The sequence below is a fragment of the Watersipora subatra genome, chromosome 11 (genome assembly GCF_963576615.1).
Source record: "Watersipora subatra chromosome 11, tzWatSuba1.1, whole genome shotgun sequence".
NCBI lineage: Eukaryota > Metazoa > Bryozoa > Gymnolaemata > Cheilostomatida > Watersiporidae > Watersipora > Watersipora subatra.
Window position 1 is genome coordinate 25,031,926 of NC_088718.1, and position 16,918 is coordinate 25,048,843.

The following is a 16,918-nucleotide window of genomic DNA, read 5'->3' on the forward strand; positions in this document are numbered from 1 at the left end:
GAATAAAGAAACCAACAGCTATTACTAACATAATAACTTGATCATGTTCTGTATGGTTCTTTTTGTCAATAGTCTGGGATACAATGTTCCACAAACCTCAAAATTGAGTCCTATTGAGGATTGTGTGGCATGTTTTTATTGAAACTTTTGAGTTGAAGTAACAAATCAAAACCTACTTGCCCAAGGGAGGAGCTTGGCATTCATATTGATTCCTTGAAGGCAAAGCTATTGTCTGCTGCTTTTTATGTTCTTCCAAGGCTATCTGTTTATGCAGTTCCCGTAGTGTCATTGGAACATTCCTAGCTCTTCTTGGAACCCAACTATTCTGCGATACACCATTTTGATGCGATTAGACCATAGATTTTAAGCTATTTGGACATTTAGTTCATGTCTCTCTAATCTATTGCAATGGTAGCTGTTGTAACTACCTTCAAGGCTGCTTCCAATCTCTTACCACTTTTTACTATCCACTAACTAGCAAGACTAATTATACAGTCCGGACAATGGCCCTGCTAATCTAACATAGTCCAGTTCTGTGTTTTTAAAACAGATACTTGGTCGTGTCCAAGTAGTCTCCCAGTAATCCAGGTTAATAAATAATACTATCTTTTGCGACTAAAAAATAAGTATTTATGACACAAAGGTCCATAACACAATTAGCCCTATATATACGGCCATTTTGAGGTAAAGCCTGGGTAAAACTCGCTCAGACACGGGTAATGCTAACAAGAGGCCTTGTCGATCTTGGCCGATGTTCTGGGTAAACAACAATATTTATCGTTGATACAATATACAAAAATGTGGCCAATAAATTTCATGAGCATAATTTAATGCCAATACAACCAATATACTATTGTTAAAATGAAAACAAAATATAACATAAATGAAACAAAAAAACGAAACTGGCACAGTTTGTTCTTTGGCTGCAATCCTTCTTCCAGGATCGGCGTATCAAATTCCACTATTCTATCATATCTATCAGTATAAGTTTAGTTTATACCTCTCTTTACTCTATCATATCTATCAGTATAAGTTTAGTTTATACCTCTCTTTACTCTATCATATCTATCAGTATAAGTTTAGTTTATACCTCTCTATACTCTATCATTTCTATCAGTATAAGTTTAGTTTATACCTCTCTCTACTCTATCAGTATAAGTTTAGTTTATACCTCTCTTTACTCTATCATATCTATCAGCATAAGTTTAGTTTATACCTCTCTTTACTCTATCATTTCTATCAGTATAAGTTTAGTTCATACTTTTCTCTATTCTATCATCTCTATCAGTATAAGTTTAGTTTATACCTCTCTCTACTCTATCACATCTATCAGTATAAGTTTAGTTTATAACTCTCTCTACTCTATCACATCTATCAGTATAAGTTTAGTTTATACCTCTCTATACCTTATCATTTCTATCAGTATAAGTTTAGTTCATACTTTTCTCTATTCTATCATATCTATCAGTATAAGTTTAGTTTATACCTCTCTCTACTCTATCATATCTATCAGTATAAGTTTAGTTTATACCTCTCTATACCTTATCATTTCTATCAGTATAAGTTTAGTTCATACTTTTCTCTATTCTATCATACCTATCAGTATAAATTAAAATCGCACTTTTATGAGTGCTATTACATCTTTTAATGCAAATTTAACTCCTAATGTCCACATTCCTTCCACAGATGGCATTTTCATTATTTTAATTTAATTTATATATGTCAGCTTCTAATTTATGGTGAACTCCCAAGACTGCCCAATCACTCATAGAGCTTATGGACCGACACAAAAGTATAATCAGTAAGTAGATTGGTTGCCTCTGTAGCACATTGCATGCGTCTGTTATATTAGTATGACATGAATGTCTGAGAATACATACTACCTAGATATAGATGAAAAACTAAATATTTTAAATGAATTTAATCAAACGGAAAAAATGCTACACTAAGTCATTCCTTCAGTTTGTTAGAAAAATGACAACAAATTAACATTAGCACTCACCTCTCTGAGTTCTATTACATCTTTTAGTGCAAATCTAATTTTAAATCCCACATTCCTGATTTGACCAGTCGCGATTTTCTTCATTTGCTGAAAGTACTGGTCATTGTAGGCCTACAAATATAATTATTACAATGGTGCTATAATTAGCTTCCTACAACAGCAAATCATCACAAACTAGTCAGGCAATTGAATCTTAAAAAGAAGGCTGAATAACTTATGCGATCACAAAATAACCATTTTGATTTTACTGCTGGCATAGATGTTTAATTGTAAACTTGAAGAACTCATGATTGATCCAAAATATAAACACAAACTCTAGCTTTCTCTTCAGAGTCCATAGATTTGCCAATCGTGGTCCAGAGCTTGCAGAGATACTCGAGACTTTCCTCATCTGATGCTTTCAGCAGACTTGTCACGCATTGATGCATTATATTTCCAGTGAGCATGCGAAGGACATAGAGCTCCCCAAGGAACCTGAAGGTAGTGATTTGAAGGTAGTGATTTGAAGGTAGTGATTTGAAGGTAGTATGTGACAAGAGCAGGTGTCAAATAGGTACAAATAGTGTCACATAACAAAGTATTAAGAATATGAAACTAAACCAAGGATGAGGTAGACAGACCTCAACAGCGAGAGTTTAATTATTACAATTTACTGAATAAATGGCAGATGGTATAAAAGAGATAGCCTAATGAATTCGGCAGCTCATACCAGATAAGCAAGCAACAATTTCAGCAGTGACGAAACTCGCACAAACCTATTTATTCCTCACATACAAAGACAGACTACTATTCTGATACCTCAGCATTCGCAAAGCGGTTCATCACAACAGAGAATATTTTAATATAATTACTGTCATTGCTTAGCAAACAGCCTTCCAAAATAACAAGTGACATTTGTATATGCTAATTACGAGGTACACCTTATTTAAAATCAGCTTGTACAAGATGGCACAACTACAGACTTACTCAAAACAGCTTTGAAAATGCAACTTTGATATGAAGTAGAGGAAACACACAGAGAACAATGTCAGGTTAATAACAATAACTAAAAACCTCAAGCAATGATGGATGGAAGTAATAGAACAGCTATAGAACTACAATGTTTATGAGGTTTACATATATGATGGTGCAAGATCTATCAACATATAGCTTTGCTTTTTCATACTTTTAACCAATATACTGCAAACAGTTTCTGCACAAGTCGTAAAATTATTATACTGAATTATTTTGTTGCATCGTCTGACGTTTGAATAATGTTGCATCTATGAGATCATGTTTTTTTAATACTAATGAATAATACAACTTTTCTCAACAAGAAACAGTTGAATATTAACCATAATATTCCCCTAATAAACTGGTCACAACCACTAAGGTGCAACGCTTAATGACACATATCAATGTTTTTAACGATCAAAAGATTATGGATCCAAACTGGACTACTGTTTTCATCATTTTGCTAATATTGATTTATGCTACTAATTTTGTGGCATCGTGTAACCTAATCAGAATGATTGTTTAGCAAGTCAAAAATAAATTATCACAGTCTAACCAGATATTTACCTCATGTAACCGAGCTTTCGGTGTCTCACTTTTGTCTGTTCCGTTTTAAACTCTTGGTTTAACCGCGCCTTCTCTTCGTCTGTCTCTGCTGTTTTCAGCGCTTTCAAAAGGATCGCCAGCTTATCCGACATCACACGATCATCCTGATCAGTTGCTTCAAACTCCTTCTGGCAGCGGATCAAAAGCACCTTTCTAAAGTTAATTTCTTCTCCTGTGTGTTTCCTATGAATCTTATACTCCTAAAATGCACCAGTAGAAAACCAAATGGAAAGGTAATGCAGTAATGCCAGTAATGCAATGCATTAGTGAGCTTAAACTTCTGGGGCAATATTTGGCAGCCTAATGTTTATTAATAACCTACTTTAATACAATGTAAAAATGTAACATACTTAAGCAAACCATTACTAAAAAATCTGACCTACAAACTTGTTCCAATGTGTAAAATACCAGACTAAACAATCTGTAACTAGTTTTACTAGTTTGGCTCTAACATAACAAGACTCTTCCTCGTTCATTACTAGTGATTAATTCAGTTTGAGCTGACATCAAAGACAACAATTTTAACCACAATCAAGTTTTGTCAATTTGAATCTTGAAACATCCTGGCAGTATCACCTCAAATATCAAAAACCATTACGAATCATAAGAAGATATCGATACTTTTTTACAGAAGATATTGAAATTTTGTGCAAGTTCATCTTAAATCTGCGTCATAAGCTCATGTGGATACACAGACTTATCATCTGATGCTCTGACAAGATATAGAATGGGTGATTCTAGCTTAACAGCCAGAATGGCCATCCCAGCAAAATTCAAGCTAGTTCTTTTTCATTACAAACATCCCATATTCAGCATTTTACTCCAACAATTGAGTTTGGCTAATTGCTGGATTTACAGTGATTGGCTAGCCTTGTAAATAGAATATCAGCGTATAACAAGACTCAGCAGACTTACAGACTGGTGACTGACTATAATAAAGGCTTTTACAGAAGTTACATGATCTATTTTTACAGCAGGAGTAAGACAACTCTAGTAACAACTGTAGCCAATATCCAATGTAGCGCTCTCCTCTGACCGCAATACATTCGAGTCATCGACCAAAATCTACCAAACAGCCTTAAAGAATAGTGGGTACAACCACAAACTCCAATACTCTCCTATAGCAACAACACCTCAAACTAAAAGGAAAAACCGAGCGCGTAACGCTACTTGGTATAACCCCCCCCCCATTCAGCAAACATGTCGCAACCAACATCGGCAGACAATTCTTAAGAATCTTCAGAGAAGAATTTCCTGAAAACCACCCACTGCACACCACACTCAACAGGAACACTCTAAAAATCAGCTACAGCTGTATGAAAAACGTAAAAAACATCATCGACTCGTACAACCTAAAACTCTTGAAGGGCGAATAATCTACCAGGGAAAATTCACCAGCAAATTCTTGCAACTGTCGTGTAAAAGCCAACTGCCCACTACAGGGGAAATGTTTGCAGTCTGCTATAATTTACCAGGCCACTGTCACCTCCTACGATGGTGAAGCTAACTACATTGGCTTAACAGAAACTTCATTTAAAATGTGCTATAACAATCATAAAGCGTCGTTTACACAACGAAATAAAAGAACTGCCACTGAACTCAGCAAGCACATATGGCGATTGAAGGATTCAAACACTAACTATTCCATCAACTGGAGAATACTGGAGCAGTCCATACCGCTGGCCAATGCCTCTAAAAACTGTACCTTGTGTCTACAAGAAAAATTTTATATTATATACAGGTCACACCTTGGTTCATTGAACAAACGCACTGAACTCGTCAGCACCTGCAGACATGCTAGCAAGTTTCTACTGTCTAATTTTAAAACCTAATGCTTCTATGAATCCATAATATTCCAGCTATGAAGTTTTAGTAATTTCAATAGTTCCAGCTGTATATAAGTAACCAAAACTGGTGCTAACATTTTATCTGAAGATTGCTCTTACCAAGCATGAAACTAATAGTAACAAAGTGTTCTATCTGAAGTTATAGTCTGTTTTATTGATTTTAACTTGCTCTGATTTTATCATTGAGCACTCTGCTCGGATCTTACGCTTTTACTTATATAAATATATATATATATTGTAAAGGCCTGGCCCCGGTAGCTGAGCCAGCCTTACTATCCTAACAAGCCGGTGCAGCCTGAACTCTGGGCCTTCCCCTCGTCGGCCTGTCTGACACACCTAGTGGTCTGATCAGGCCGCGGCTGTTGCCCAATCTCAGGCTCACTTGGAACACTAACACAGCCTGCTCTCTGAGTCCCTATCTTGGCTAGTCTAGGTCCCGGGCTAGCTTACTGTAGGGCCTCATCTCTAATGCTATCGCATCTCTGATCAGGTCCAGTTGTAGCGTAGCCCAACCCCTAGCCTTCCTTAGGTATCTCTCAGGCAGTTCTTATCCGGAGCCAGATCAGTTCTGGTAGAATGGTCCTGTCTAAGCCACCCAGGCAGGCATAAACGTGATCAGTCCGTGTGAGTGAATTTAGTCTATTTAATATATATAGTCAAGAATACATGTAACACAGCATCAAACAGCATCGAGCTCGCAATAGTTATCCCAATGAGGTGGCTTGCGCCTCCTCCTTATATATGGGTCTTTCTCCACCCACTTACATAATGATTACATAACACCTAATTGTGTTGCGGCAGGCCTGTGTGGCAGGCCTAGATACGAAGTGTTACATAATAGGATATAATAGAAAAGCACACATAGGGTTTTAATAAAGAACACTGATATCTAAGGATAAAAGCATAACTAGTAAATTTGTCCAGTCCTCCACAATATATCTACTATATAAACGGCGATTGTTGTCTGTCTGTGTGTGTAATTGTGTGTCCGCCTTATAGAGTACCGTACTTTTCGGACTATTAGCCGCTGAAGCTCTTTCCCGTCTAATAGTCGCTATTAGTGACTATTAGACAGGAATCTCCGGTTAGTGCACCTCTATACATAACCTATTCATCGTTTTGACACAAAAATCCCGTGATCTCTGGTTAGCGCGTAGCAATTTACATGCAATTAATATTTACTGCCAACGTGTACCGAGAAGCTCACATAAACGTTTGTTTCTTGCGGTCAGTGGCAAAAACGCAGTTCTCACCTACTAAATATCCACATCAAAAAGGTAAGTACTTCTTATTCAATGTTGTATTGTATATGAATTGCCACACTTCCAATACATAACCCTTTCACTGGCCTCCATGTACAAATTTAGCAACCGGCCTAATGCCAACCATTTTACTGATATTGCTTCATGATATTTTTTCAATTTGAAACTCCATCTAGAACGTTTGATTTGGTTATATATTTCATTTTGCCGACATGTTAACAAGCACTGCTAACAATTATTAGCAGTTACTGCTAACTGGGTTAGCAGTAACTGCTAACCCATTGCGCAAGCGCTTGCAATTTGCGATTGTTTAAGCAATGACAATTTCAACAAGACAAATAACTTGCCCATTTATGTGAGCTCAAAATCCAATCATCCTAGAAACATCATCAAAAACTTATCATGTATAAACAGCAGACCTTGCGCGTTCTCCTCTGACCGCCACTACGAGAAAAGCTTTGAAAAATAGAGTGCCACCCTCTATTTGAACACCACCTCCATTTGACTGCCACTTTGACTATCTTTGATCTTTATCAACCCATAATATCAAGTGATCAATTGAAAAGTGTCCACAAAATCATATTAATAATGAATCATTTACATTAATAACAATAAATACTCTCATTGTCCTCCAAAGCTTTTCGCTTTCTTTTGTTAAAACTATGAATGCAACACCATAGAAATAATCAACACTGGTCTCAGGCTGATAGTAGTTCCTTGTTTTACGGGGTCTTGATAGTTCGAAGTACATGTACCTGTATAAAAAACGGCTTCATATTATACTGGAACATGAAATTTGAAAGCAACACCATAGAAATGATTAATATCTGTCTCAGGCTAATAGTACTTTTTTGTCTAACACGGTCTTGCTACTTCAAAGTAGCCTATGTATATAGAAAAAATCGGTTTAAATTTATGATGGTAGATGAACTTTAAAAGCAACGCCATAGAAATCATTACTGTTTCAGGCTAATAGTAGTTCATTGTTTAATGCGTCTCTCTACTTTAAGTACATATACATACATAAAAGACGGTTTAAATTTACGATGGTAGATGAACTTTGAAAGCATTGCCATAGAAATAGTTGCTAACTGTTTCAGGCTAATATCAGTTCCTTGTTTAATACTTCGAAGAACGTATTGCAAAGTTTGCAAAAAACAGTTTGCAGGTTTTGGACCGAAGGTTACGTTTAGCGAGCAAACTTTTACCCGTTAAATTTGTGCCAAATGCAGCGCGTAAAAGTTTTGCTTTGCCAAAAAATTGTTTGGATGCTAATATCGACTAGTTCACCTGTGCATAAGAAGAGTTGAGGCCAAAAGATATTGTGGAAAGTATTTGACAACTAGAAGATGTTTGTTCCATCGAAAGCAACAATCAGAACGCAGCTATCCGAGCAAACGATGGAAATATTTTTGTTTCTGCGTGTAATATAAGTATGGTTCGTATATGTTACTTGTTGTGAATCTACGTTATATTTGTATCATTTGATAGATTATTATTACATAATTTATATTAATACACAGATTTATAGCGTGTTATTTAATAGCATCCTTGGCTATTTTAATGCGGCTTACAATGGATCGATGCTCATAACTCCACTTCTATTGCACATAAAAAGCTAGTTTTGTTGCACACTGTAGCAAACATATCAATGAGCGCAATGAGCTTTTATGCAACATTGTTAAATATAGATATAAAATAAAAGAATGTCTTCTCTTTAAATTTAGAATGAAATAAAAGTTGAAAATGTCAACAAATTGCAAAGAAGGACGCAGGCTATAATATCATCGCAGGTCAACTGCAAGCAATAAATATCAATTGGTAGAGATATTTTTCGGTTTCTCGATGCATATTTATTAAGAGATCTCTGACAAGTTGGAGGTAAGTTAGCAGATTTATTGCATCACAAAATTTTAATGTCGCTCCACCGGAAAAAGAAAGCAAAATATAGGCGGCATTCTTTTTGCCTGTAATAGCACTAAATTTATTTTCTGAAAATGCTGATAAGCCATTTGAAAAATACACCGGCAGCCTCTATTTGAACGCCACCTCCAATTGGCCGCCACTATAGTAGAAGGGTTGAAAAATAGAGCCCCATGCCGTTCAATTAGAGGCTTTACGGCATATATATATATATATATATATATATATATATGTATATATATTTGTATATATATGTATGTATATATATATATATATATATATATATATATATATATATGTATATATATATATATGTATATATATGTATGTATATATATATATATATATATATATATATATATATATATATATATATATATATATATATACATACATATATATATATGTATATATATATGTATATATATGTATGTATATATATGTATATATATATGTATATATATGTATATATATATATATGTATATATATATGTATATATATATATGTATATATATATATATATTGAGAAACGAAAAAATGATATGAAAATGAAATTAATCATTTCTATATATATATATATTGAGATTGAAAAATGCTGGAATGTAAGAACAACTGTAATCCCAGTAGTCATTGGGGCACTGGACGCAATAACACCGGCGCATAAAATGCGGCTTGCCCAAATACCAACAACAATCAACTCAGGTGAGTTGCAGAAAAGTGCGCTATTGGGAACAGCTAAGATCTTGAGGCGAGTGCTCAAACTCCCGGGTCTCTGGTAGGAGACCCAAGTTTGAACAGAATTTACCACTCATACGGGGTATCCGGGGTGAGGAAACAATTTTTTTTTTTTATATATATATATATATACCATAAAACCTATATTTGAACACACCTTCATCTGAACGCCACCTTTAATATCGCACCACTGCAGAATGAGGGTTGAAAAATAGAATGCCACCCTTTAATTGAACGCCACCTCTATTTGCCCGCCACTTTGGCAATATTTGATCTTTTAGGAACCCATAATATAAATTGGTCAGAAAAAGTGTCCACAAAATAGTACAGATAATGACTCAAGCAAGTGATCAGTAGAAAGGTATTTACAAAATAGTAATAATAATGATTCGGTTACGTCAATAATAATGGCTCTGTTACGTCAATAATAATTTATTCTTTCGTTGTTGCTGTAGTGGTTGCCATAGTTTTAGTGATGGTGTACCTGCAAATATCGATTGTCACAATCATCAGAACTACACTCTGATTCAAAGTCACTAAGGTCTAAATCCTGTCTATTGTTTTCAGATTCGTTCATCATGTGGATCAAAATCTGACCTGAAGACATTATTGCATTTTGCTGAATGATATGACTACTCTTCATGAGCAACATACAACATAATAGCAGTCATTTTTATGGCGTATTCTAATGTTAAAACTTTAACAACATTGCTAAACCTAAAAATGTTATGTTCGTGTACTACTTCAAAGCTTTACAGTTTTTCTTTAAAAAATTGAAGGTGACACCATCGAAATAATTAATAACTGTATCTCGCTAATATTTTTATAATCCGAGTAGTTCCTTGTTTAACTCTGTCTGATACTTCTACAAATACTTGGAGCGTATATTGAAAACTGTTTAGCAAAAATGCTGAGGCCAACAGCATTAATGTCATTCCACCTGAAGGAGAGAGCAAAAGCAAAAGCATTGATTCCCCCACATAAGGGTTAAATTTATCTTCCCAAAATTCTGACAACGTTGTTAAAAATACAGTGCAAGCCTCTATTTGAATTTCACCTCTGATAAAATGCCACTATAGGAGAAGGGTTGAAAATAGAGTGCCATAGCGTTCAAATAGAGGTTTTTAGTATATATATACTAGCTGTACTACTGGACGTTGCCTGGGTAATAAAAAAGTTTTGGTCAGAAAATTGATTTGTATTTAACATATAACAACATTTGCCATTATAACTTTCAAAGTGTATATCATGAGAAAAGTGTGTTGTGTAGTTGAAATTAAGAGAAAAATAAAAACAACTGTAAAGGTTTTATAACTCTGTCAAACAACTGTAGCTTTCAAGCTAGTAGCCTGGCATATTGCCAATGGAAAAATCCACCAAGCTAGTTAATAAGGTTAGGCTTCCAATGATGGTAAGCCATGACTTTGAGTCTGTATTGTTGTCCAGCTCAGCTGTACTAATAATAGCTATAGCCGGATTTTTAACAGACGGAATTCCCACACACGGACTTTGAGAACTACATATATATAGATGCATACACTGCTCAGGACAACAATTTCAGTGGACTGCATATTTGGAGTTGTTTTACAGTATGAAAGACAACTCTCAATAAACTTTATGCTGCACGTGATTCTGTTCCTGTAGGCGGGTAATGCTGCTAGTAGTATATATATATATATATATATATATATATATATATATATATATATTAGTATATATATATATATACCCTAAGACATTTATGTATTCGTCTTATCAAACTTTCGTGTTTTCGCGGAGTCATCCTCTCGCGAATATTTCGTGAGCGAAACTGAACTATCCTAACGAACAAGCGAAAACGCGGAAATAAATAGCTTTGTTCATTGATACTGTATAATAGAATTTTATAACAACGTTTATTTTAACATTTTTATCGACTACTACAGCGTCATTAAAATATAAACCAACAAAATAATTTGACTGTCAAAATTTATTACGTTATTATTTTGCAATTAATTATGATTATTTTCCCATTAATAATGATCCCACGACCAAACGAGCGGATGCGAAGTTTGGGAGTTTTTATGATAAATGCATGTGCACACAACTTACGAAAATTATTCATCAACAATGAGACGAACCCTTGTATCAAAATTTCATCAACAAATTTAACCATCGTTTTGTAGATTAGCTAAAGTATAATAACGATACAAAACACATATCAGCCTATTTAAATATGTTACCAAGTCTTTGTAAATTATCAAAATTCTCTAAAAACTTACCCATCTGATCGGATTATACACAAATAGACAGATTTTTTTGGACGAAAATTGTCACAAAACGCTTGAAAAGCTTGGTTTAATAAAAATTAAGACCGAAAATTGAAACGCCGGGCGACAGAGAACAGAACGATTAAATTGTGCGCATTTCACGAAACAATAACGTGCACATTTCACCAGTCTATGGCATTGTCGACGGTTGCTGTAATTAATGTAGGAGTACTGAAATCGTTTCATTTTTGCCGATTTCAAATTGACATTTTAGACACTTGAGTACTTTGGTATTCTAACTGATGTCAAACGCAGTGTAAGTAAAGGAAATAACGATATTTTTTCTAACGATTCTTATGAGATTATTACGATATTTAATTATAAGTTTGGATGACTACAGAACAATGACTACGTAGTACAGATTTTCTAAAATATATATAAATATCACAACTTCTTGATATCGCTAACTATGACGTTTTGAAATGTAAACAAAATTGTGCATTGGTTTTATATTATTACTATACTAATAATATTGATTATTCTAAGTGCATTTTACTTCTAATATTGGCCAATATTGCATTTCTCCTATTGCAGGGGGAGAGATATAAACATATAATCTTTTCCTTTCATTATTGCTGTTTGTTGTATATAATAACACCCACACCCAGTACATTACAGCTACCATTGCAGTTATTCTATTGCACAGCAGTGCCATTTGACTGCTAATATTGCATTTCTCAACCATCAGTACCATTTATTTTTTCCAATATCACTTTGGTCGTGGGCTGTATGACAGTGGAATTTCTAGTTTATAATGATAGGAACTTGATGTCAATGCACACATATTAGTAGCGTTATTGTTTGTTGTGGACATCAATCAATGCAGTGAGCACCGCGTATTGAAAGAAAATAAGACACACTGACACTCACAGTACTACACAAGCAGCATGGCTCTAGAAAAGTTTGGATTCACCACTGACACCTCTTCAATATCTTGTAATGATTCAAAAGATGAGGTGACAGAGAAAGAGTTAGCTCTGATAAATAACACTATTAAAAAAGGAAGAGAAGAAGTTATAATAACTACATACTGTGCTAGTATCTGTAGTATTACTAGCAGCTGTATCATGTATGTATTTGTATACAACTTGTAATTACTGTAATAAAGATGTTCAGCAATTATTAGCAGCAGTTGAGTGTTTGGGAAACGTTAAAATTAATATACACAACACCGTTGATCGTTAAAATAAAAATACATTAATATAAAAAGAAGCTAAATTGTGACAAAAACATTACAATTTTCAGCGTAATTAAATTCCATGCTACAGTAGTCCAAGAAACAAATGGCAGCAAGCGATCAAATTGCATTATCGATCACGGCCATACAATTCTACTTGCGGTTCACAATTACAAACTAGTCCAAAATTGAAATTTTTTTCTTACCGGCGAACCGAACTTGAGGAATATAATTAAATTTGTTCCACTGCATTTATATTCACATCATTATATTTTCGCACTCATCAGAGTTGCGAAACTAAGTTGCAGCGAAATTTTACTCTGTATGCTACTCACGAAACTAAATACTAGCGAAATATAAGTCTCCTAGGGTACCACTAGCTACATTACCCGCCTACAGGAACAGATTCACGTGCAGCATAAGGTTTATTGAGAGTTGTCTTTCATACTGTAAAACAACTCCAGATATGCAGTCTACTGAAATTGTTGTCCTGATCAGAGTATGCATGCACATATACATGTCAATAATGTTGGGAAGAACAATGGAAATCTGCAATGTGTCTTACAGCTAGATGCATGTAACATCTAGTAAATATTCTAGATTCATGTCTAGATTCATGCATCCGTTCATACACGTCTATATTTGCAGTTGACGATCATGCACTTCTGCCGCTGAGCCCCCGCCTTGGCTGACCAGTCTTTACCCGCCAAGCAGTTGACAATCACGCTCTTGCACTTGCCTCGCAATCAATCGCTTCGCACTCGCAATCAATCGCTTCGCACTCGCAATCAATCGCTTCGCACTCGCAATCAATCGCTTCGCACTCGCAATCAATCGCTTCGCAATCAATCGCCTTGCAATTAATTGCCTCGCACTCGCCTTGCAACCACCTCCCACTCACCTCGCAATCAATCGCCTCGCACTCAATTGCCACGCACTCAATCGCCTTGCAATTAATCACCTCGCATCCGTCTTGCAATCAATCACCTTGCACTCGCAACCAATCGTCTCGCAACAAATCGCCTTGAACTCACAATCAATCGCCTAACACTCAATCGCTTTGCAATCAATCACCTCGCACTCGTCAACTCAATCATCCGGAAAGCCGCGCCTGGAGACTCTCGCTGTACTCGGGGCGAAAAAGGTCTCCCGCGCATCCCCGAGTGACGCTACGGTCTCAAGCCTAGCTGTGCTACCCGGTGTTGCCCGGGTAGTAAAAAAAGTCTTTGCACAGAAAATTGATTTGTATTTAACATATAACAACATTTGCCATTACAACTTTCAAACTACATATCATGAAAGAAGTGTTTTGTGTAGTTGAAATAAATTAAGAGAGAAAATAAAACAACTGTAAAGGTTTTCAAACTTTTTCAAACAACTACAACTTTCAAACTTCATATCATGAGGAAAAGGTTTTGTGCAGGACAACTGATTTAAAAATAAATAAAACAACTGTAAAGGTTTTCAAACCAATGTAAATTTAAAATTTCACAACTTTCAGCGACCTATAGGTGTGGCCTGTATATGATGTAAAATTTTTCTTTTAGACATAAGGCACAGTTTTTAGAGCCATTAGCCAGTGAAATGGTTTGCTCCAGTATTCTCCAGTTGATAGAATAATTGGGGTTGAAATATTTTAATCGCCACATGTGCTTGTTAAGTTCAGTGGCAGTTCTTTTGTTTCACTGCGTGAACGACGCTTTGACGCTTTGCGATTGTTATAATAGCGCAGTGCTAACCACCCATATGGGTTAACCGGGGTGAGGAGACAATTTTATATATATATATATATATATATATATATATATATATATATATATATATATATATATATACTATATTTCTACATAGTTACATATCTACTATATAAACGGCAATCGTTGTCTGTCTGTCTGCGTGATTGAGTGTCCGCCTTATAGAGTACCATACTTTTCGAACTATTAGCCGCTACTAGGTATCTAGGGTGCATTAATGAGAATCTCCGATTAGTACACGCCTCTATACATAACCTATTCATCGTTTGCTGTTTTCACACAAAAATGTCGTAATAATTAAAACTCTATGGCTTTCTTTTAGCTTCATGACACGCGATGTTTTTTGTCCTCGACATATTATCATATTTGTTTTCAGCAAAACGATATCGACAATAGACTCTTTCGATATTAGAATTTGGCGAACAAATTTTATTAACTCTATGAAACACGATGCCGTTTTGTGAACCTCTATTTCTGGCTTTTCTTAAGGTTCAATTGCTAACTCGCTGTTAAGGTCACTACGGACAATTGTATAATCTCGAGCAGGAATAGCATCTAGATTCTCTCAGCTTCGATCAGACAAAGACACTACATTTTATTTTTACATAACAAACCGTCGTACCAGTATCGTCGTATTCAGAGTTTTGATGAATAGCTGTTGGTGGAACAGCAACTTTTTATACACACACTTCTATGCAAGAATTGTTATTATTAATTCAACATATTCACAAATTTTATTTTGTTTTCTCAGTTCATATTAATTGTATCATTACCGAATCATCTCATATTGTAATCGTAGCAAAACAGACTCAATTTAGCAATTACTTGCTAATTATTTCAATGTTACATCTAAACCCTTTATGGTCATTTTATTTTTAAAATTTATTTGACCTGCACGGAACATTTTTTTCATGATATGAAGTTTAAAAGTTGTTTGACAAAGTAAGTCTGAAAACCTTTACATTTGTTTTAGGTAGAATGGCAAATGTTGTTATATGTTAAATACAAATCAATTTTCTGTTCAGTTTTTTTTTATTACCCGGACAACGCTGGGTTGTACAGCTAGATGTATTAGCTTAAACATTTCTCCTTCTAAACCTAACCAATTAGTTTTTCGTAATCAATTTCACATTTTACAATGAAAATTTGTAAGATTACTGTAAGATTTATCGTGTAAGATTGCAAGTATCAGTTATTCTCCACTTTCTTATATTTACATACTTTGAGAAATATAAATTTAAATTCTCTCATTACATTTATAAACTTCTTATGACTTTTGAAGTTTATAATATAAGTTTTTTAAAGTTTGTTTCGTCGTTGTTATTATTTCAACTTGCATTCTTTTAAACATAAATTGAGTATCGTGTTTGAAGTTTAAACATTATTCATTTTCCTATCACTGTTATTATTACTTGATTAATTTCCAATCTTTATTATTAATATTATTCTTTTATTCAAAAAACTTTGGCAGACATTGTTCTAATAAAATTTCAACTACAAAATACTATGATATTCTGTCATATTTTTAGTATCATCGTATTCAAAGAATTGATGGATAGTTTCTGGTGGGACAGTAACCTTTTTATACCCACACATTTTTATGCAAGAATTGCTACTATTAATTCAACATATTCATGAATTTTATTTTGTTTTCTCAGTTTGTATTAATTGTATCATTACCGTATCATCTTTTATTGTAATTGTAGCAAAACCGACTTAATTTAGCTATTACTTACTAATTATTTAAAATTTACATCTAATCCCTTTTACAATTGTTTTATTTTTTTTAATTTATTAGACTGGCAGAAAACCTTTTCCTCATGATATGAAGTTTGAAAGTTACAGTTGTTTGACAAAGTTTGATAAACTTCACAGTTGTTTTTATTTTCTCTCAAATTATTTCAACTACACAAAACACTTTTCTCATGATAGGTTACCTATCATGTTTTTTCATCTTACCTATGTACATGTAGTTTGAATGTTAGAATGGTAAATGTTGTTATATTATGTTAAATACAAATAGATTTTCTGTGCAGACTTTTTTATTACCCGGGTACATGTACAGCTTATGGTGTAAAATGTTAAAAAAAATACTTTACCGAAGTGGTTTTCTCGCCTTGGAGCGGATTAAAATTTACATTATTTTATTTTAATGGGAAAAATTGTTTCGGATCTCGAACAACTCGGTTTTCGAATTACCTTCTGGAACTGATTATGTTCGAGAACTGAGGTTCCACTATACGCTATTAAAAGATATATAGATACATGTCGCTTAATGTCATCTATATAAAAAAACTAGTGGAATGTCC

General features: G+C 34.4%; 1 protein-coding gene across 1 annotated transcript; it reads right to left on the reverse strand.

The window, feature by feature from the left end:
* Positions 1–172: 172 nt before the first annotated feature.
* On the reverse strand, positions 173–3,901 carry LOC137407902 (eukaryotic translation initiation factor 4 gamma 3-like). Its single transcript, XM_068094285.1, has 4 exons — positions 3,563–3,901; positions 2,317–2,476; positions 2,003–2,113; positions 173–325 (listed from the first exon to the last, which is right to left on the reverse strand). The coding sequence occupies exons 1-4, from the start codon at positions 3,691–3,693 to the stop codon at positions 173–175; spliced, it is 555 nt and encodes a 184-aa protein (XP_067950386.1). The 5' UTR covers positions 3,694–3,901.
* Positions 3,902–16,918: the final 13,017 nt, after the last annotated feature.

Bases quoted from the DNA above. Each gene is read 5' to 3' on its own strand.
- LOC137407902 (XM_068094285.1), bottom strand. From the start codon at position 3,693: ATGTCGGATAAGCTGGCGATCCTTTTGAAAGCGCTGAAAACAGCAGAG. The intron at 2,477-3,562 runs GTAAATATCTGG...CACTACCTTCAG, and splicing joins CGAAAGCTCGGTTACATGAG to GTTCCTTGGGGAGCTCTATG. The intron at 326-2,002 runs GTGAGTGCTAAT...GGTGTATCGCAG, and splicing joins ATGTAATAGAACTCAGAGAG to AATAGTTGGGTTCCAAGAAG.